This window comes from Rhopalosiphum maidis, chromosome 3 (genome assembly GCF_003676215.2).
Source record: "Rhopalosiphum maidis isolate BTI-1 chromosome 3, ASM367621v3, whole genome shotgun sequence".
Taxonomy (NCBI): Eukaryota; Metazoa; Arthropoda; class Insecta; order Hemiptera; family Aphididae; genus Rhopalosiphum; species Rhopalosiphum maidis.
This window is the reverse complement of record NC_040879.1, coordinates 4,726,395-4,751,118: the sequence shown is the minus strand read 5'-3', so window position 1 is coordinate 4,751,118 and position 24,724 is coordinate 4,726,395. Positions and strand designations below refer to the sequence as shown.

At 29.0% G+C, this 24,724-nt stretch overlaps 2 protein-coding genes across 2 annotated transcripts; one reads left to right on the top strand and one right to left on the bottom strand.

Annotated features, from left to right (window-relative positions):
- The first annotated feature begins 20,001 nt into the window (after positions 1–20,001).
- On the top strand, positions 20,002–20,557 carry LOC113560156 (protein ALP1-like). Its single transcript, XM_026965917.1, has 2 exons — positions 20,002–20,035; positions 20,100–20,557. The coding sequence occupies exons 1-2, from the start codon at positions 20,002–20,004 to the stop codon at positions 20,555–20,557; spliced, it is 492 nt and encodes a 163-aa protein (XP_026821718.1).
- Positions 20,558–22,312: 1,755 nt separating this feature from the next.
- Positions 22,313–24,241, bottom strand: LOC113560155 (52 kDa repressor of the inhibitor of the protein kinase-like). Its single transcript, XM_026965916.1, has one exon. It carries the CDS (start codon positions 24,239–24,241, stop codon positions 22,313–22,315), a length of 1,929 nt encoding a protein of 642 aa, XP_026821717.1.
- Positions 24,242–24,724: the final 483 nt, after the last annotated feature.

Genomic DNA, 24,724 nt, shown 5'->3' with positions numbered 1-24,724 from the left:
ATCTCCGGTGACAAACTGTTTAGCTGAGAAAACACGGAGAGAACGAAATGCAGTTCAGAAAGGTATGGGTGTCTAAAACAAACTGACTCTGACTTGGCGGACAACGGAGCAAGTGTCCAAAAATCACAGCATTTTTGGGGGTCACAAAATATTAATTGGGTATCTCTAATAGGTATCGTTAAGTATACCTAGCTAATGTCGAATGTGTCTCAGTAATAATAATGGTTTGTATGAATATTAGTATTTAATTTAATAATATCGGTTATAAATGTGTTATTCTCTAATAGGTATCGTTAAGTATACCTAGCTAATGTCGAATGTGTCTCAGTAATAATAATGGTTTGTGTGAATATTAGTATTTAGTTTAATAATATCGGTTATAAATGTGTTATTCTCTAATAGGTATCGTTAAGTATACCTAGCTAATGTCGAATGTGTCTCAGTAATAATAATGGTTTGTGTGAATATTAGTATTTAGTTTAATAATATCGGTTATAAATGTGTTATTCTCTAATAGGTATCGTTAAGTATACCTAGCTAATGTCGAATGTGTCTCAGTAATAATAATGGTTTGTATGAATATTAGTATTTAATTTAATAATATCGGTTATAAATGTGTTATTCTCTAATTGGCTCAAGGGATCAATGGCTCAGCAATGTTCGAATCGGTGGTGGTGGGATGAGTAAGACTCATGAGGTGGGGAGGGGTAAAATATACGTCACACACGTACGCGAGTAGATGATGGGTGAGTAAGACTCATGAGGTGGGGAGGGGTAAAATATACGTCACACACGTACGCGATCGGGCGGCGGGCTCAAGGGATCAATAATGATCAATATGATCAAGGGATCAAGGGATCATACTTCTGAACTGTCTATTTTATACTACTAATACACATATCAAATTTTTAATAAATAAATAAAATCAGAAATATCTAATATTATATGTATTGTGTATCTTCTTAGCACCATAACATAATGGAAAATGTTCTTGGAGAAGAGAAAAAGCTCTTATGTAACTTTCCTCTGACTGCCTTTCATGGATTAGAATCGCCAATGGAATTGTTCCAGCTTTGGACGGTGTCAACATAACTGTGACCGTGCTACTAGTAATATCGACACTACTAGTTAAATCAACAAAAATGATTTCCTGTGATGATAGAAGTTTTTGAGACCTTTTCATAATTGGAGTAACAATACTACTCAGGTTTTATCAGCTTTTATTGCAATTTGTACTCTTATTAACAAATGGTTGACTGATAGTAACAAATTAATTAATAGTAAATATGTACTACTGCTATTATAATGTAGAATAAACTAAGATACTTATCAATAATAAAATACCTGTATTACGATTTATTGCAAATTAGTTGTGTGCAAAATAAAATTGTGTACACATAAAATTTAAAGACAATAAGTGACTGGCAATTAAGTTTTAAGCACTTTAAATACTTATAACTGGTGAAAATAAAATTTAAAAAATATCCAAGTATATTATATTCATAAAATATTTTTAAAAAATAGCCTTAATACTCCTTTCTTTTTATTTATGTGACACAAATATAATTGATTAGGTAATTAAAAACTAAACAGTTTTATTGTAAGTAATAATATATGGGTACAAGTAAAATATTTAACCTTTTTAACTATTATTGATCGAACTACCATTAAAATAATTTTAGTAAGTTTTACTAAATACCTATCTATTATATTTCTCTTATATTTTCCAAATAGTTATTAACCTATTTTGGCATATGTAGCTATTTTTTCTTGTAAAATAGGTCATTAATGGAGCCAACATTTTTTTTCTCCATTCATCATGAAGATAATATATGTACCTTTTTGTTGGATTTAAAGCCGCATTTACTAGTAATGAATATGTTCTCTTGTAACAGAAGCTTACTTTCATGAGAATATCTTGTTTCATTAGGAGATAATCCATTTTCAAAATACTTTTATACAGTATTTTGAGTTTTAAACAAAGAATAAAAAGGTGCTTTTAAATTGTCAATATTTACTATAGAATATACATTTATTTTTTTACTAGTTATTATTATTAATTAGTGTATGTGAACTAAGTACTAAATTAAATAGAATGAAATCGTACTTCATTGTTTGTTCTTAAATATTTCATTACATCACAAGAAATAATTGAATGATTATGATTCCATACTATTTTTATAACAGCGTTAATTGGTGGTGATACTTTTAGGTATGGATTATTTTTTCTGGTATTCTTATTATTTTTATTTTTTTTTTAAATGCTTATGGTTGCCTTGCAGTTGGTATTGCGTTCAGTAATGATAGTACTGTTCTTATTCTTTAAAGAATGATGGCATATAAAATATCACCCTATAAAAAATAATAATTAATATATTTTTTAAACAATTTATAATAAATAAATATTGACCTACTGACTTCATTGGCTGTATGATGTTACTTACTTTTAGGATCTTTCAACTCAAAGTTTAGTTTATGATACATAATATGTATGAATTTGTTTTAAATTTAGGTTTTAAGTATTCTGTCTATGTATTTAATGAAAATATATATATATATAAGTTTTATATATTTTCAAGTTTGTCCATTAATATTATTTTCAATTTAACTACTACACTAAACGCTTGTACTACTACTATTGGTATAAAAGTATGCACATGTTCCTTAAAATATAATAATGTATTACAATTTATAAAATTCAAACAATTCAAAAAAGAAAAGACTCTAGAAGTATACTGTTGTCTGTTAGTAATTAGAATGAGTAAAATAATTATTATAAATGTTAAACAAGTATTTAAAACTTTTCAACTCTTGCCAGCCTGATCTACATAAAATATACATAATATAATAATATATTATTATATTATTATTTATAACATATAATATATTATAATATTATCATTATAGGTACGTTATACATTATAATATTAAATTTTAATAATTAGTTTAATATTGATATGATTGAGGCGCGATTAACATATATAATTTTTTTTTTTTTTTTTTTTTTATTTGAAAATATACAATCTGTAAGGTTATTTACAATAGGCATATATGCGGTATTTATAATTTTAACGTGAGTTGACATGATTCTAAGGAACTACCCAACAGTAGTACTTATGGCTTGAGGGGTTTTGTGTGGGTAATGAGAGTTATTATTTTTTTTTAATTATGTTATTGCTAGGTCTCTGCACCAGTTTCTTTTCAGCCTTCTTGGAGGGTCACCAGGTATGTTGATAGAGTCGAGGGCAAGGATCAGAGGGTTTGGGTGGTTTGCTAGACGGGAGCGGAATAATTTGTAGGATGATTTTGCTACCTCTGGAACTGTTTGGATGTTTAAATCAGTGTGAAGTGTGTGATTTGAGATGTAAAAAGGTGCTTTTGTAATCATTCGTAATGTTATGGATTGAAAACGTTGTATTTGATTAATATTTGACTTTTTAGCAGAACCCCATAGTTGGATTCCATATGCCCACATCGGTTTTAGCAGAGTTTTGTATAATAGGAGTTTGTTTTTAAGGCTAATTGTGGAGTTTTTGCCGAGGAGCATATGGAGGGATTTACGTCTGATGTTTAATTGGATTCGTTTTTTTTTTAAATGTTCGGCCCAGGTTAAACGTTTATCTAGTATTAGACCTAGGTAACGTACGCTAGATGTTTGAGGAATGATTTTATTGTTTAGAGTTACTGGGGGAATTGTATTTTGTTTGAGACTAAATGTGATGTGCGAGGACTTTTCATTGTTGATTTTTATTCTCCATTTGGAATACCACGGTTCCATCAAATTAAGGTGGGTTTGTAGATGTTGGGAGGCAGTTTGCGGGCTATCGTGCGAGGTGAAGATAATTTTATCGTCTGCAAATTCAGCAACATTGGTCTGAGGGGTGGTAGGTTGGTCCGCTGCGTATATATTGTATAGAATTGGAGACGAAATAGCTCCTTGTGGGACACCAGCAAGGATTGGAGATAATTTTGAGAAGACTGATCCTACCTGTGCAACGAAATTACGATTTTCTAAGTACGACTTAAAAAATAAGAAATAAGGAGAAGGGAGAATCGCTTTTAGTTTAAATAAAAGGCCGGGATGCCATACCTTGTCAAATGCCTGTGCAACGTCTAATAATACAGCGGAGCAGTATAGTTTTTTTTCCAATGCATAGGAAATAGAGTCTGTTATACGGTGTATTTGGTGTAAAGTCGAATGTTTGTTTCGGAAGCCAAATTGCGTGTTGGGAATTATTTTTTTGTCATTTATGATTTTTGAAATACGTTTAAGTATTAATTTTTCAGTTAATTTTGCAAAGAAAGGCAAAAGGCTAATAGGACGGTAGGATGATGCAATGTCTGGAGGCTTGCCTGGTTTTGGAATTAGGATTATTACTGATACTTTCCATTGAAGAGGAAAATAGGAAAGTCTTAGTATGGAGTTTAATATGTGGGTTAAGTGGATCAACGCTTTTTTTGAAAGTTCCCTAGCTAGTTCTGCTGTAATTAAATCTATGCCGGGTGCTTTTTTAAATGGGAATGATTTTATTAAGTGTTGGATTTCAGCTGGAGAAAAAGGTTTTGGAGCAAGATATAATGGTAAGGGAGAAGTTAATGAGTTCTCTATATTTTGTGTGCGTGTATAATTTTCTAAATCAGAGTGAGGTTGGAAGACTTCTGCGAGATGAGCACGAAAAGTTTCTGCTTTTTCATTGTCCGATTTACACCAAGTTCCATTTGTAGTTTTCAAAGGGGTTTGCGTTATTTGTTGCTTGAGACAATTTCGAGTGGCCCTCCATAAGGATCCGTCTTTTAAGGTGAGTGATGTGATCCAATTGCTATATGAGTCATTTCTTATTTGAGATAATTTTCGTTTAAGAGTTTGTGTAAGGTTGTTGTAATAATTTTTATCCGAGGGAAGTCTGGTGCGTTGCCAGCGGGATCTAGCACGGCGTTTGTGCGCTATGAGCTCACGGATGTGGGTGGGTATCAAGAGTGAGTTTGAACTGTGTTTTTGAGTTTTGGTCGACGCATTCCATGCTGCAGATTGGATGTTTTCAGTGAAGTGAGATACCGCATCTTCGATGTCGTCTGGTGATTTTAAACGAGTGTTTAGGTTTATTTTTTGATCGATGATTTTACGAAATTTGTCCCAGTTCATTAGGCCGTTTATTAGAGTAGGTTTAGTATTTTGGTATGAAGGTAGTGCATCGATAGATAGAAGAATTGGAGAGTGGTCGGAACATGGGTCTAGTAAATTTTGAATTTGATGATTGATGTTGTTTGGGATTTTTACTATAAATATATCTAAGATGTCTGGACGTTTTCTAAGGGATTTTGGCCAGTAGGTTGGGTTGGAAGGTGTTATTGTAGAGTAGTGGTTCGAGTTAATGATTTGGAGTAAGGCGTATCCTTTAGGGTTTGTGGAATGGCAGTCCCAAATTTGATTTTTTGCATTTAAGTCACCTCCTACGATAAAGTAGTGGCCGAGAGAATTAAAGAATGTTTCGTATTGTGGTGGTGTGATTTTGTGTTTAGGGGGACAATAAACTGCTGCGATTTTGATTGGTACATGATTTAAGTTAATATTTATTAATGTTGCTTGGAGGAAATCCTTATTTATTTTTGGAAGAGGAGTAAATTGTAGTGTTGATTTGATAAGAATTGCGGCGCCAGCGTGGGCAGTGTTATCAGGGTGGTTTGAGGAAATTAGGGTATAGCCTGGAATTTTAAATTTTGTGTTGGGAGTAAAATGTGTTTCCGAAATAAGGGCTAAGTCGATTCTTTTATCATTTAACGTAATGATTAGTTCGTTTTTGTGGTTTTGTAAGCCATTGGCGTTCCATAGTAGGATGACTAAAGATGAATTAGTGAGAGAGTTATTTGGCATTCTGGGCGAGTAGACGATCGAGAACTGTAGTGAGAAGGGATAGCAAAGGGTTTATCAGTGCTTTGAATTCATTTATGAAGTTTGAGAGAGTCGCGTTTTCATTATTATTAGACGCATTAGGATTTTGGTCAGATGTGACCTGAGCATAAGAGCGAGTTTGGTATGGATTAGGGTTTGATTGTGTTGGTTGCTGTTGGGTAGTTTTACATTCATTATTATTTATACTTACATTCCTTATGACAGTTGAGTTTGAGTTGGTGAAGTTTGGTTTGAGATTATTTGTGGTTGGTTTGCGGGAACGTTGGAGCTGCTTATACACTTGGCATCCTTTGTAGTTTGCTGGGTGGTCACATTGGCACAGGGCACATTTGGCAGGAGTCTCGTATGATTTGGTACAGTTGCTGGTTGGATGATTTTCACCGCAGCGGACACATCTAGGCTGGTATGAACAGTATTTTTTTGAGTGGCCGTAGTCCTGACAATTTTGACATTGAATGATATCTCTTCGTTTGTGTGGCTCCTCTATTTTTACTTTGGTATGGAGTAGGGATGTTACATTAAATATATCGTTATTGATTGGGGCTGGTTCTAGATCAACAAAAAACATTGGCAGTTTGTCCTTTGTTATTTTCTTGAGTACGTTAGTTACTTGTCGGACCGAAAAGCCTATTTCTTCAATAGCTATTCCTATTTCGTCTGTCGGTGTCGATGGATGTAGGTTCCGGATAACTATTCGGAAGGCTTTATCCTCTTGAGGTTGGTATGTGTGATATTGCGCATTTTTATCTTTCAGATAGTGTATTAATTTACGGTATGACTCTGGTTCGGTAGTTTGTATTTTTAGATCGTTTGTTGACAATTTGAAGGAGAAATTTTCAGAACCAATTAGCTTTATTAATTGGTTGCGAAGTTCGACAAAATCTAATACACCACGGACAAATATTGGTGGTGGGAGTTTGATCTTATTATTAGGTGAGTCATCAGTGATTTCTGTTACATTTCTCTGGGAATAGTGTGAAGTATTTTCGTTATTTTCGTTCTCTGTAGCGAGCGGCGAATATCTGTTAGCCGTTATAAAAATAGATTTATTTTTTTTAGGTTCTGGGTTATCGGTAGATGAGAGGTTTCGTTTGGATGTAGATCCCGTGGGTAATGTAACTTGGGATTCATCCATTTCAACTGATGAATTAAATACGTCACTTGATGCACTCTGTATACGACTTTTTGTGGGGCTATTTTGAGATGTAGATAGACTGGGTATTGATTGACTTGATTTACTTGGTTTGTATTTGTTGATAGGTGGTTTCTGAGCCATTGTATGTATAGATAGTTAATGACGCTGCGACGCGATAACGGTGTAGACTAATGACCGCCGGCTGTCCGATAGCCGGTGTGGTCGCGTGAGTAGATAATTGGTAATTTAATAATTTAATAATTATAAATTCTCAATTTTTTTAAATTATCGACAAAGTTTAGATTTTCCGATGTGTTTAAAAACGGTTTTATGTAGAGATTTTCATTACGCATTCAGTGGTGTAAAATGAAAATTTTTTTATTTCATTTCGGTTAAGGTAACACGGATTTATACGGAGCGATGTACAGAACACGTGTGTAGTGAACGGTGTACGCGGCGCGACTAACATATATATAAGTAATATTTTATGATTGTGGTGCGAAATTCAAACGGACCAATGGTAGCGCTGGAATATTCACGTGAATAAAACACGGCGCTAGGCCTCTATAATGATACAACATAGAATTCCAGAAATCAATGTTGTAAAGTATATGTGTAAAAATATTTTGCAAATATTTCTTTTATTCTTTTAATTTTTAATTTGTTACTATCTTTGTTAAATAAAAATACCGTGCCATCGTCATCATACTTCAAACTTTCAAAGTTATAAAATAATTATATTATTTATATTATAATATAATATATATATATATATATATAACATTAATCATTATTCATTTACGAACAAATTTAAATTAAATTTTATAACAGTTTTGGTTTTAGTCTATTAAAAAATAACCAACATGACATTTTGAACAAATAATGCTTTTAAAATGTAATACTTAAATGTATGATTAATAGGTATACCTAAGACCTAACCTATATAATATATACCTAGAATTAAATTGAATTTTTTTTTTGTATTTGAAGATTATTTCAAATATTTTACTATAGATAGTATTTAGGTTGTATTTTAAATATCTACTTTATTTTATAAGTATTTTTTCACAAAACTGCCAGAAATATAAAATCTATATTCTTACTCTATGAATTATACGATGTACACAGTATACAATAATAGTTGGGAATTCTTTATTGTTTATTAGATAACGAAAACGAATTATTTAATTTATTTTTTGTTTTCATTTTACGTCTTGTAAACTTAAATAATAAAGAAATTAATAATAAAATACTGCAATAATCATGTATGGTTGTGTACTAAATATTACTAAGTAATACATATTACTTTATTTGTATATAAAGTAACGAAGTAGGTAGTTTTATTTTCCAGCAATTATTCATTGGCACCCGTAATAATAAATTATTGTTTCTATCTTTCGAACGAGCAATAAAACATAAATGTTAGTTTTATTAAATTTGAATTATATTGAAGCGCGTACTTATAGTTGTAGAATTAATCTATGACCTATGCATGCGTATTTTTATCAAATGGATTTCTATTTTAGATTTACACCAAGTATAATAATAATATTAATATTATAATGATTGATTATAAAATAAAAATAATAATTACAATAGAGGATAGACTTGACAGTGCAATTATTATAATCATAATTCATCATAATATACCACATTACCACCAACCATTGATTAATTATATAGTGTATTAATTCATTATTAAAATTTTTAAATTAATTGAATGTGAAAATAATATTTATCGCTCAAATTTGTGCTCTGAGCAAGACATTTTTAGATGGATTAGTGATTATAGTAATAAAACCAATACTAATTGGTGTATGCATAATAAATCAGCATTTAATGAATGTTCAAAATGTGTATGTAGGTAAGTTATCTTTGTACCTATTTACTAAATATTAGATTAATAATTTTACCAACAAACTACACAATAAATATTTTGTTTAAACATTTATTTATATATAGTATAACAGTATAGCTGAAACTTGAAAGTATCTTCATTTTACTGATTTTAATGTCCAAAACAAAAATAAATACTCATAACAGTTATTGAATAGTTTTTGTAGAATATTTTTATTATTAAAATCAAATGGTTCAATGTACTTAAATTTAATAAAAATAAATAAATGTTAAAAAATGTCTAACACTTTACTTTCAATATATTTATATTTAAATATATTATTGTAATATGTAAATATAACATAATAATATGTAGGTAGATAGTTTTCAGTTGTTATTACTATATTATATCTTAGTTAATTAATGCTATTGAAAAATTATAGGAACTATAGTCTTATAATCCATCATTATTGTTTTTATCATTTTAAAATTCTGAGCAGAGCAATGATTAATGAATGTATTAATTTTACAATGTTTTTCTTTTTTTGTAGTAGTAGGTAATAAAATAATATATAAATTTATGGAAATTATATCTTTTACATATTATACTATACAATACAATACATTTTATTATACCTATGCAATGATATATAGCATTCTCATATATTTAAATCATTTTAAGCTGTTATCTATTTAAACCATGGACCTATTTAAAGTGTATTACCTTAAAAGTAACAATAATAATATAATTTAACATTATAATAACTATAACTTACTATTATTAGTGTAAATATATAATAAATGTAATGTTTTTGCAAAAATCAACTAACATAACACTATTAATAAAATATATTACTTTAATGCCAATATCAAAAAAAAAAATATCATGAAATATACTTTATATAGAGACTGATATAGTTGATCTCTACTTAGAATTGATTTTTTATTGGAACAATGATAAATCATTGAATTCAAATTTAACACATCCATCACAGAAACCCTCATTTTTTGTGCAGAAGAATAGTACCTACCTATTAGATACATTTTTATTTTATTTTAAAAATAACTTCCTAATAATAGTTGTTCCTAATGTTCACTTGAAAAATCTATGTATGCCATCATAGTGGTTTCAATAAAATATCCAAAACTGACAATAAACGAGGAAGATCAAAAAATACACAGTGTAATGCTAAGATTGACATAAAAATAAAATTAACAACAAAGGATACAAAAAAAAAAAAAATGATAAGTTTGTAAAAGTAAGTAAGACAATGATTTATAATTAATGAGTATGTATAAGGTACTAAATTTAAAATTAAGTTAGTAAAAAGTTTATTTAATTTGGTAGGTACCTACCTTATATTTATGTATTACTATAATTTATAATTACAAAATTCCTATTTTAGGATGGATTGCCAGCTATAATAAAGATCCATAATGATCACAATCACAATATTAATACTGCAGAAGCTCTATCGTTTTTAAAGCTTTCAAAATAATGTAGATTACAGTTTGACAACTATTTTAATGATGGTTTAGGTAAAATAATTATTGAATTATTAATTTTCATATTTTTAATTACAGTTTATTTACACACATTAATTTTATCTAAGTATATCAGAATCTATTAAGATGCATGAATCAAAACTTGAGTTAGAATATGGTAAAAACTCTGAAGAATTGGCTAATGCCACAATAAATACAAAATATAGAACAATTTGCCATTGGTATGACGTTTGGAAAGAAAATAATTTGGTTTTTTCTAATCATAAAAGTGTTTTACAGGTATGTAATTATATAACATTGAAAAGTATTTTTAACATGATTTATGAATACTATTCTTTCTTTTTATAAAAAAATATAATTATAAAAGAAATTAACATAATTTCATAGTCTATTACTTAATTAGGTATTTAACTATTAAATTAGTACCTACCTAAGTGTATGTTATATTTGTTATTTCTAAATATTATAAAAATAAATTAGATTAATAAGTATTATATCACACCTAAGTACTTAGAAAAATGAATAAAACCTATTTCAATAAAATTGTATACGTTTAAATAAAATAGACAAGTAAATATGTTCAGGTATTCATTAATTATGATTTAGTTATAGGTATCGTTTTTGTTTTCACCTATTAAAAATAAACATTTATTAAAAATTTTACTGAAAAGCTTATTTTTACAATAAATCTATGTAATAAATAAAAAGTTAGCTGTCTTCTTATACAGTAACTATATATACTGTAAAAACTGTATACATTATTAATATAATTATTTTATTTTTATAATTTAAAAATTTAAATACCTATCCATATTTGAAGTTTTCAGTTTTTAAAATAATTAATTTTTGTTTTAGAAACTTGAAGAGAAGAAAATTTTTTATAAAGATAAATGGAATTATTGTTAGATACACTGAAAATCCATTTGCTATTCTAGTCATCATCCCTATAATGAAAATAGCTCACCAATTGCCATTCTCTAAAGATATCGCTTTTGTAGATAGCATTTCATTTTGTGACGTTCAAAGTCATTCAATAACGTTCATGTTAGCACCATGTAGTGTTGGAGCAGTTCCTTTAGGTATATTTATAACAAAAGGTCAGTCAACTTTTGATTATAAAACACCTTTTTCACTTTTAAAGCAGACAGTATCTAATGGTTTTAATGATCAAGGATTTCCCAAACAATTTGTTATTGATGATAGCGAAGCAGAGAACACAAGCACTCCAATCAATTTGGCATGAATCTAAAATTTATTTATGCAGATTTCACATACTACAATCTGTATGGAGATGGTTGTGGGGTATAAATCATAATATACTTAAAGATGATAGGAAGATTTTGTTTAGACTATTTCATAATATTTTAGTAGCTACAAATATATATAATGCTGAAGAAGCTTATATGACTGCATTTGGCCAAATTTCTACTGAATTTAGCTGTATCAATAATATTATAATACCTCTAAAATATTAAAAATGGATTAAGTATGTTGGTAATTGTTGGAAAAGAAAAGAATTATGGTGTTTAGTGTTTTGGGATGCTTCTATTCATAGTCACCAAACTAATAATTTTTCAGAAGTAAATGTTCGAATCTTTAAGGACATTGTTCTTTCCAGAAACAAAGCATGCAATGCAGTTGCATTAGTAGATTTAATTTTTACTTCATTAGAAGAATATTATCTAAGGCGTTTACGGACTTTTTTCAATGGGAGAAACGATAAAGCTCGACATATGTTTGAAGATCAGCTTAAACGATCAAATAATATTAAAAAAGACTCAATAAAACAATTATCTGAAAATATGTATAACGTGAAGTTTGAAACATAAAATAATTTTTATGAAATTGATGTTACAAATGGATTTTGCACTTGCCCTAATGGAAAACTAGGAGCTTTTTGCAAACACCAAGCTACAATTTACCATTATTATGAAATAAATAAGTCAAATTTACCAGCTATAAATACAGAATCGCGTTATTTGTTAGCAAAATTAACATTTGGTGAAAATGTGCGTGACAAATCATTTTACATGCCACTTATATCAGAATCAAAATAATGACAAACCTCATTATTCAATGAGTTAAACTTTAATAGCTGTAACAATGATCATGAAAATAACTCTGCTTATGATTATACTCAACAAATTCAAAATTTATTAACAACAAATTTAAACAAATATAACAGTATAGTTTCAACTTCAGTACTCAGTAAATGTTTGGATAGATTAAAAAAAGTTAAGTCTGTTGCCATGTGTGAATCATTTTTTAGTACCACTGGAAGTAAAATATCTGCGGCATCGATCTCGTGCCACAATTCATGTACAGCCAACAACTTTCTCGAAGAAGACCTGGAGTTACTAGAGGCAATAAGCGACTGCCTGTAGGACGTCCTAAAAATAACGATCCTCTTAAGAAAAAAATAAGAACAAATTTAGCAGAAAATGTAGAAAAAAATATTCCAAATGCTAAATCACATGGGATAGGTCTTTAAGCTTTATTTATTATTATTAAAATATTATTATGATATTATGTTATTAATTATTATTAAAAATTGATAGAAGCCCTTATAAGTTATTTTATTCATTATCATTTATGTAACTTTATTATGTTTGTATTATAATGAGAAGTATGATATTATGATAAAAGTCATTTTCAAGAAAATTAATGATCTACTGATTTAGTAAAGGTTTACTAATTTAAGATGTTAGGTTAGGTAATTATAATTTATGTTTTATTTTATTTTTACAATAATTAACTGTTGTTAGTTTATCTATTGATCAAATAACACAACATTTATTTGAATTATATAAATTAACTACCCACATCATAAATCAAATATGTTATGAAAAAAAAACCAAGGAAATAGGAATATAATATAAGTATTTTAAATTTTTATTTGTATAGTAAATAACTAATAAGTAAATAAAAATGATAGAAAATACAATGTATTAGTTGTTATAAATTAATTTAAAAAATGCCTATTACAATTTATAGCAGTACCTATAGACTATATTGTATTGATCATAACTGTAGAGTGAAGTCAGAATGACATTTTTTTGAATTAAAAAAATTATTTAACATTTTCTTGTTATATATATAAAAAAAAAATTATTATACGATCTTACATTAAATAATCTTTATACAATATCTTTAAATAATATCATTAATATCTGTGCGATAATAAACTTGGCGGGAATTTAAAATTGACCAATGGGATTTCGTAGTTGAACACGTGTGCCGAAACAGACCCCTGTTGCATATATGCTTATATGCTTCCGCGCCGTACAACCGCCGTTTCGTTTTCACCGCGATCGTTATCAATAATAGTTATTATTATTTCGAAAATTTTCCGTTTTTCACCGGATTTAAAGACTTTTCCTTCGTTTTTCGAGTCTGTTCCGTACGTATTCGTGCAGTGCGCGACTTTTTCAAGCCGTACGTATACACGGTTTGTTCTCCGATCGCGTTCATGTCGGTAGCAATCGCGGTAAAAATTACGTTTTTGTTTTCGCAGATATCCGTTTCGTGTTTTTCACGACCGTTCTGTCCGTATTCGTAGTGCGCCTTTCGAAATCAGTACACAAATTCGGTTCGTTTAAGAACGCGGACGCCAACTGACGTACGAGGTATGTATTCCGTATTTACTACTCTATATATATATATATATAATATAATATATTATTATTACATGTCATAGGCCAAATCGTTACGTATGTCATTACTTCATTACAATTAATATACTCATAGTAGTTTAATATAGTTTTTAAACGTGTTGCAGGTTTTGGAGAGCGGTGATGTCTGTTCGACGCACAGTTTTCATTTACCGATGTACACTATTTTTTGTTGATTCAATAAACTGCATTATATCATCGTATTATACTGTATTATACCATTTTAATTTAAAATGGTCTGAACATATCCAAAGTATAAAAAATAAAATAAGGAGCTTAACTGCTTTATTCTACAAAATTCGATTTCTTAATAAATCAATCATAAGACAAATATACATGGCATTATATAATTCAATACTACTATACGATATAACATGTTGGGGAGGCTCTATTAGAACATACATAAATACATTACATATAACTCAAAAAATGTTATTAAAAGTAGCGTACTCCTTGCTATTAAAATACCCGTCAGGAAAATTATTCAAACATACAAATATATTACCTATCTATAAATTATACATTAGACAAATTTTAATTAAATCTATACAAAACAACACACTAAATGTTTTAGAAATAATGGACAGAAGAACAGGTAAATACTAGTGATGGGAACTATCGAACTATTCGGAAGTAATCTATAACCTATTCGAATAGTTTATTGAATAGTTTTTATTCGATAGTTTATTCGAAGTTTAAAAATTCAAATTCATTCAAACTTCGATAATTTTTTTAAATTTAAACTATTCAAATAAACTATTATAAAATAGTATACTCGATAATCGATATACCTATAATGGCTGATATTAAAATAATGCGTGTCTATTCAGTTTATTGTTAGTGGAATTATTAATTACTAAAGTAATTTTCTACAACTTCTATTTTCAAATTTTTTATAGATCAACATAAAATACGTTTTTAAAACAGCCATGGCTTAAAAGTTAAAGTTAAAAATTTAAATATTAAATTAAATATAAAAAGAATATCAAATGTAAAAGGTAAATACGAAATTTTAAAATGAATTATCAAATCATAAATTATTTTTTTTTAATGAGTATTTATTATTTATCATAAGTCATAACAAATAGTGTTAAAATATAAAATTATATACCTAATAAATATAAATAACATAGTATATTACAATTGAAACATAAATACATAATAATCTATTAAAAATAAAAAATAGGTACTAGGCAGTGGCGGCTCGTGGGGTTCGTTGAAGGTGGGCACAAATATTTCCTTCTTTTTCCACTATGAGAACTTTGAACTTACCATCAATTCCTGTTGATTTTTTAAATGAAATAAAAATTTTTACCAAAACCTTATACTCTTATAAGTAGTCTTAAGTATCTTGCAAAACAAATAATTAAAAAAAAATTATGGTTTATAAGTACTTTTAACAATTAACACAATATTATACAGTAGTTATATTTTTGAATTCCAAATCGATCCGTCTGTCTTTTTTCTTCATGAATACTTTGATGACTTCTTCATTAAAATTTGATATTTGGTTCATCATTTTCTTTTCAATTGATAACATCGCTAATGCTGTTAATCGCTCTTCTGCCATACTATTTCGAAGAAACCAGAAGTACGACAAAAAAGTATACAAGGAAAACAAAACAAACGGTTCGTTTTAGAACAACCACAAAACCAATCATGTTTTGAATAAATGTCTTTATTAAAACTTATTTTAAATTCTCTAGACTTTGTTTTCTTAATTTGTATTATATTTAAATTTGGCATTGGCCTACCTTCTTTTTTTATTTCAATCTTTTTCTCAAGAGGTAAACTTGAAAAGTGGATATTCAGTAAATGCTCGACCGTAACATATGTATCCATGATGACAAATAATAAAAATATTTAATTAATTAGGTATTAATCACTATACACTATGCACCATACACTAAATAGTAAAAATACTTATTTTATAATATTATAGAAAAATGCACCGATAAGGCGATAAATGACAGTACAAAAGTACTAAACGTTTAATAAAATAAACAAAACACACTTAACAGAATTATTAGAATGAACAAATAATAATTAATTGTTATCTTATCATGTTTTCAAAACCGGCGACGGTCGACAATAACAATACGAAGGCAATAGAACCGACAAAATATTATAAATCGTAATAAAAATAGAATTCGGGCACAATCGGATTGTGCCCGGCAATGCCGTATTAATTCGTGTCGAAAAGTGGGGGAAATCTAGTACTGTTGATCGGATTATCCGATATTTGATAAAACATTGTTTTCGATAATATTCAAACTACCAAGTACCAACTTATATCATGATGGAAGAAATACTTATTCAATATTAATTTTAATAATTGAATATACATTTTTCTTCTTTCTTCTCAATTTTTTAGGTGGGGCACGTGCCCGTGTGCCCTATAGCACGAGCCGCCACTGGTACTAGGTTACCTAAATATTATATAATACAAAGCTTATCCTAAAAATAAAATAATGTAATTATTTAGGTTAATGGTTAAACTTTTAAAGCTAAATTAAAAAGTATTTTGAAAAAATGTCATTACCTAATAATAAATATATATTTTCAATTTTAAAACATGACTAATATTTTCTTAAAATGTATTATTTAACTATAACATTATTATTAATTATTTAACAAAATATTAAAATTTCAATAAAACAAAAGCATTAATAAAAAAAAAAAAAAATATTTAAATCCTTTAATAAAAACAACATATGATAAAATAATGAGCAATGGGAGTCAAAATCATTTATTTTTCTAAATTTGCATTTAAAAATATCAGTTTATCCACATTACCAGGTAATAATCTATTACGTTTGGCACTGACTATTTGACCTGCTTTGGAAAATACGATTCGTCTGTGTAAAACGATATTTAACGTGGAATTCTTAGCGGCTCCGAAACGACTTAATTGCTCGAGATTCGGTATCAGTTCACGACTCAAACTGTAGTCGATAGGTGTTAGGAGTAGTTCACCGTGATTATACAGACAGGTTCGATTCCTGCTCCGGCGGATATGTCGGTTGCGCAATAACATTACACTAACCTTGCATTTTTTTTCGATTTTTTCACGAAATTTTTTTTTTTCTTAAATTAATTTAGAATCATTATTGTATATGATACGATAAATGCGCGTTTAAATTTACTTCCGTCTATACAGTTTTTATTTCTGTAAGTTAATAAATTAAGATACAAATTATTTTTAATAATACTCGAGTGTCATGGTTTTTGGTAATATTGTATATTCAGTACATATACCATTTCACCTATGCGCCCACATTGTGCGCCTACCTGGTAGGTTTAGTTTCGTATGAAAATCGATTTACACTGTTGTTACTGATAATGCATTTAAAATTCTAAAACATGATTCGACTTTTAATATTTCGCGAACAAAACGGCGTTCGTTTAACGACGTCAGGAGGTGGGACAATCCGCCATAGGTGGATTGCATACTCGGTATCGATTTACGTAGTGCGAGGTCACACGAGCGTTTTATTAACGGACGTTACGACAGACATCATGACGTTCGTTGTTGAAATTCATTACAATCATACGTAGCAGGCACACATACGACGTCCGTTGGATTTACCGTCCGTTCGACGTTGCCGACGGACAAGACATGATAAGGCTGGGGTCACACGAGCGTTGAAAGAACGGACGTTGCAACGGACGTTAAGTCTTAACGGACGTCACTACCCTAGACACATGAACGTAAAACGTCAGTCGACAATTTCACATCTTACAAAATGGACGATTTAGACACCGCAATTTTTGTATACTCAGCTATAAGAGTATTACGAAAAAAAAAACGCGCGAATCGAAGATGGTGGGTTCATCCAATAAATAGTGAACGATTGTTAAGTGGTACATTTTACAATCTATACAACATGCTAAGAGCTGACAATGAAAAATTTTTCAATTATTTTCGCATGTCACAAAGTACATTTGACGAGCTATTCAACAAAATTAAGTCTAAAATAATGCGTCAAGATACAGTTATGAGATCTGCGATACCAGCAGAAGAGATGTTGGCCGTTACTTTGAGGTACGTGATATGTACAAAATAAATAATTATATTTGCATTTTTTTAAAATTATATTTAATGAAAAATTTAAAAATAAAATAACAATACACTTTTAGTATGCTTATTGGTGATCCTTATTCTTTAGCATTTAATTAATAAAAAAATTAAAATTATATACATTATCTTATGTATCATTTTAAATTTACATATTACTTGTAGACGTGTTTTGTTCATCTGTAGAAAACTGACTAAAATATCCAGTAACGGAGTTGTTAGACAATAATGGTGTAGTTGTGTTAGGTATACTTCCTCGTGACAATTCGTCATAGTTGTACATTGGAGTGTGTTGTATTGTAGACGGGTACATAGGCATAGATGAGTTATAATTATGATTTAATGAAGATATCGATACACCAGAATTGGGGTCAAAAATTGGACCAGGTGGTTGGAAATATGAAGGTGCATTATTGGTTAGTTTTATACGTTGTAGAAGCTGCATGAGTTGAATACGAAATTGCATTTTTTGATCCATGTTAAATGTCTTAACTAACGGTAATGTTGACTTATAGAAGTTTAGGTCCTCGTCATCAGTATCTTGGTTTGGTTCATTACTTTTTTTTTGTCTCGAGTCCAAAAACAAAGCAAGTTTTTCTTCTAAATTAATTTTCTTTTTTTTAATTGGTGGAGGTGTCGAAATAGTTTTTTCTGCATTATTTATATTATTTATATTATCATCTATTAAACTTTCATCTACTACATTAATGTTATCTGACAATTGCGTTGCATTAAGATCTTCCTCATTCGATTCTAATTGAATACTACTAGTAGTGGGACGAAGTTCTCTATTTTTTTTCAAAAATGAAAGCTGTTCTTCAAAAATTTAACGTTGAACTCTTTTTCTACCACTTCCAGACTTATTACATTCGGCTTGTTTTTTTTAAACTACGAATATAATTATCGCGTACACTTCTCCATTTTGATATAAGATCTTGTACTGTGTAAAACAAATAGAAAAAAACAAGTGAGTAACGCTCTGCTGTTTAGCAGCCAATTAGTAGGTCACTATAATAGATGTATTAAATTTGAATCCAATGATAAGTATCATTGTATACGAAAAAATTATACCTACAAAAAAATTTGTAAATATTCATGATTTTAACGAATTTTTTGTTAATATTTGAACTTCAAATGCTAATAAAAAAAAATTGTGCCTATGTATTCTTACCATTTTTAAATCACTACAAGACTAACTTATGAGAAACTTTGTATTCAATTTTCAAGTATTTTAACTCCGCCAAAAAATTTTTATCGATATTTATAAAAACAAAAAAACAAACTGATCAAAAACAAATATATCAAATGTCTATAAATATAGCATTAAAATAAGCGTAATATTTTGAAAATTAAATTTAAAGAAAATGGCAATCTAAATAACTAGTACAATTTTCAAGTTATACGTCTTATGCTTTTTGAATAATACTAAATATTTAAATTCATTTGAAGATAAATCGTTATCATTACGCGATTTCATAAAAATTTAAAATTCAAACGCATCCTAAATCGTAATTAACGATTTTTGATTTTTTTTTTTACATAGACTATAGACACATAAAAAAACACATCATTTTAAAATCTACACATTCATCACTTCGTTCAGAATCTAAAATGCAGGATTTAATATTATGCATAACATACTATACGTCCATGGTCTATATAACATACTTTTAGTAATTGGTTAGTTTTATTTTTAACAGTAATTTTATTTTTGTAATTCTATGTTTATCAAAGTTTTCCCTTTGCAGGTACCTGGGTAGTACAAACAGTCTTCAAGATTTACACTACGAATATAGAATTGGTAGATCGACTTTATGTGGTATTATACGGAGAGTGTGTTCGCAAATATGGGAAGTTATGCACAATGAATGTATACCAACACCAAATGAAGAAAAATGGTTAGAAATCGCGGAACAACGATATAAATTGATAAACAACGTGCACAATTTCCTAATTGTATAGGTGCTATTGATGGAAAGCACATCAGGGTTATCAAACCACATGGAAGTGGGTCTCATTATTTTAACTACAAACACTTTTTTTCTGTAGTTTTATTAGTAGTGGTTGATTCTTATTATTGTTTCATGTTTATTGATGTTGGTTCATTTGGCAAAGACTCAGACCCTACAATATTTAAAAACTCAACTTTATATAAGAAACTACAAAATGATTCACTAAACATTCCAAAACCTAATCTAATACGTGGTATTCAGATACCTATGCCATATGTATTTGTGGGCGATGAAGCGTTTGGGTTATCTACAAATATGTTAAGACCATATGCAGGAAAATGTTTACCAATCAATAAAAGGATTTTCAACTATCGACTTTCACGTGCTCGACGCTATGTTGAGTGTGCGTTTGGAATTTTATCCAATAAATGGAGAATATTTCACCGCGCAATAGATGTTGATATATAATTAACAATTGATATTGTGAAATGTTGTTGTGTTTTGCATAATTTTGTTCGCGCACGTGATGGATATGAATTTGAAGATTCTCTTATGGTAACTGGTATGGACGATATTGAACTAGATAATAATTTAAATGTAAACAGATCTATTAACAGATATCGGGATGCACTGACAAATTATTTCAATAGTGAATTAGGACAAGTGGCATGGCAGAATGAAAAAATTTAAAATATTATTATTTATGTTCATCTGTATATCCAGTATACATATTACATATATATTATATAATTAGTAAATAGTAATAAACTTATTTATTTATTAATTATTTAATTAATATCATATGAAAATAAATTAATATAGTCAGTACTTACTAATAACTTTTTGTTCTGTTTTAGTTTTTTCACCAACATTTTCAAATACAACAGTTGCAACTTCCATCCATCCATCATTTATAGCGATAATCGCTATTTACGTCCGTCGTAGCATGTATCGGACGTTAGCAACGACGAACGGAGGTAAATCCAACGGATGTCAAGCGTGTGACCATCGTATAGTAAAATCATATAATTCAACAACGGACGTTATAACGTCCGTCTTAACGTACGTGTGACCCCAGCCTAAACGTCCGTTACGATTTGCTTATCAGCGTTGTAGATTATTATTAGATTTAATTGACTAAGATAGACGAACGTTGTTTTGATGTCCGTTTTTGTTATTTTAGTTCATGATTTTCATTTGTAGATAAAAGATAATTTCATTTAAATTAATTTTAAATTAATCTAAAAAAACTATATATTAAAAAAATTTATATAAATATTATAAAGCTGATTTTCAGCTAATTTAAGAAAGGATTTATTATGAATTTTGAAAATGGTATTTGTCAATGTTTACGTGCAAAAACTTCAAAAGTAAGTATGTTAGATAAGTTTTGATTTTACTAATCTATTAAGCGTGAAAATCCACATATTTTGAAACAAAAAAAAAATTAAAAATATTCTATTTTTTTTTTTTAAATGCGCATAACGAAAAAATGAAGTTTTTTAAGTTTTTCATGAATAACTTCAAAACGAAGTTTGAGCGGGCCTTTTTTTTACATTCTTATAAAGCACCCTAAAACACATTGTCTAGAGTTTATTCATAATAGTGGTATAGAAATTATATCCTTCACATTTGATGGCACTGCATCAAAACAACACATTCGTGGACAGTTGAAATTCTTGTAGGGAAAAAAAACTACTTTCAAAATTGCACTTAATTATTACTGCTATAGAAGTACTGTCCCACTACATTGTTATTTACAACTACGTACATCACTGCACTGCTATAGCAGTATGATTATATTTTTAAAACAATAAAATAATAATAATAATTCAACTCAACCTGGTTTATTTTGTATAACAAATTTTGAAAAAGAATATAATGAAATAAAAAAAAAAATGAAAATATAGTCTTAAAAAATTGAATTAATAAAATATAAAATAATGAAATAATTTTTTTACAACATATTTTTGTGAAAATTTTCAAAACAAGATCCAGGACACAATGGAACATTACAAGCTTTACATTGATACTGGGTTTGTTTCCTCACACATAGACCATTTAATCATTCTTCACCCGTCGTAGACCGAAGCCAAGTTTTAACTCTTCGTAAAGTGCTAAATGACCTTTCAGCTGTACAACTTGTAGCTGGCAAAGATAGAAAAATTTCTAATGCAATTGTAATGCTAGGGAAAAATATATTGCTATGTTCTAGTAAATCTATTATGTCCATACTTCGGCAGTCTTTTTTTGCCATAAACTATACCAACTTTCACTTTCAGCTAACAGATTTTCAATTTTATAAAATTTATAAATATTTGCTATGCTTTCAGTGTACTCTTGTTTTTTCATTTTTATAAATAATGCTGGATGAAGATGTTGTAATGAAAAAGCAACACTATTACTTTTTTCAAATCTTTCTTTAATACACTGAATTATTGAATCTAGATAAGGTAGAAAAATTGATACTCGATAATAATCTTTGGGAGATTCATAAGAATAATTGTTTCTGTGTGATTGTTTTCCAGTTATTCTGGGACAAGTTATAGTGAATTCAAAGTCATCTGCTATAGATTTGGCGTCAGTAAATAATAAATCAAAGATTTCATTTGCATTTGTTCTATTGTCTTCTAACATTTTTAACAATTCCTCCACATGTTCCCGAACTTTATAAAGCTCCATTGATACACCTTGTAAAATATTTGTAACCGGTTCTAAGATAGCGCTGTATTTAGCAATTATTTTCATACTTATTATAAATGTAAAATTCGAGTTTGAGGAGTATAGATTAAGTGCACGTTGTCTTGTATTCGAATTTATAATACCATTAATAGACAAAGATTGAAGGCTTTGAATTATGGCAATAAAATTTTCAGAAAACAGCCTAATACTCTTATACTTTGAAGACCAGCGTGTTTCGCAAAAAAGTGGTATGTTGGGTATAAGATTTCTTCGAAGTGTACTTTCGCGATAAAATTTTATAATTTCTTTTATTGTGCTAATAGTATTACGAATAACCATAATTTTGTTTAGACCGTTAATTACTAAATTTAATCGGTGACTAGCACAATGGAAATATAAAGCTTTATTATATCGGTTACGAATTAATTTAGCAACGCCGCCTACTTTGCCAGCCATTATAGCACAACTATCATAACCTTGTCCATAAAGTTTACTTAAATTAAGGCCACAGTCTTCCATAAATAAAATAAAATTAAATAAATAAAATAAAATTTTAGTAGCAACTGATTCTGCGTCTAATTTATCTAATGGTAAAAAGCCAAGGAATTCTTCTCGAATCTTTATAGGACTTGACTGCTTGTCTAAAAATCTAATTACAATTGTTAGCTGCTCAACACCAGAAATATCTGCCGATTCGTCAGAAATAACAGAAAACGCATTCGCGGCATTAGCTTCGCACACTATTTCTTCTTTTAATATCTTTCCACATAATGTGATTAATTCATTTTGAGTTCTATGGGACGAATATTTAGTATTTCCCACGTTAGTTAAAAAATGATCTTTCAATATCTCATCGTCAGTTTCAATACTAAAATTCAAAAGATCGTGAAAAACACCAGAATCTGATTTTTTCCTTCGAAAGGGAAGGTCGTGAGTTCCACAAAACGAAATAGTTGATATAATAGGTTTTAAATTTAACCTGTTAGTTTCTATTTCTTTATGCAATCCAGAATTTACTTGTTCAATAACACTAATTTTTTTACCTTTCATAACATCCATAAAATCTTTCGTTCTTGACATTGATTCAGTGTGCCAATTTGAAGACAAATGTATTTTAGAAGATGCATGAAAATCCTTATACTTGGTAAACGGTTTTACTATAAATCCACCTTGTACGCCTCTATGAATTGATGGCTTGAACAACACACATATTCTACAAAAAGCTCCTTTCACACCCTCATGAGCTGAATATGTCAACCATGAACCGTTTTCGTGCAACCATTGATGTCTAAATGCTCGAGTTCTTCCTAATTTTAAATCACTCTTAAAGTCATAAGTAGTATTCAGTACCCAAGGATTACGTAAAAGTTCATGTTTTAAACAATATTCAATATTTTCGACGTTCAAATAATTTCCAATATCTTTTTCGTTGGTTAAGATGACATGACCGCCGTTATTTTTTGTATTCATGGTAACCGAAGCATTTTCAACTACACACGATTCCGACGACTCTATATTGACTGTATTATTTATTTTAATTGAATTAGAGCCAGTAGAGGCTTCACTAAGAGAATCATACAGTTTGGGTTTTTAAAAAAAATGTCTGATGTCTATAACAGTATAAACAATAAAACAAAATATTAAATATACTAAATACAGTACGTACGTAATTTAACGTGGTCCGTGTTTCACCGTAGACGTTGATAAAATGACAACTGATTTCATTTCACAATTATTATATTTCCCAATGTGATATTGTACATTCGGTTTATTTTTAGTTATCTCAGTTATCTACTCGTTACCTATCTCTACGTTGTGTGCGTATATGTGCATCAGTCGTCATAAGTGGTTCGCGACCCACAGTTTGAGAAACGCTGCACTAGGCGATTAATATAAATTCCCAGAATTTAAATGTATTTAATGTATTACACTAATATGCATTATTTTGTACGT

What these genes read in the sequence shown, in the direction of transcription:
- LOC113560155 (XM_026965916.1), bottom strand. Translation starts at nt 24,241, where the DNA reads ATGAATACAAAAAATAACGGCGGTCATGTCATCTTAACCAACGAAAAA.
- LOC113560156 (XM_026965917.1), top strand. Translation starts at nt 20,002, where the DNA reads ATGAATGTATACCAACACCAAATGAAGAAAAATG. An exon ending in ACACCAAATGAAGAAAAATG is followed by an intron (nt 20,036 to 20,099) that starts GTTAGAAATCGC and finishes CTAATTGTATAG; the next exon opens with GTGCTATTGATGGAAAGCAC.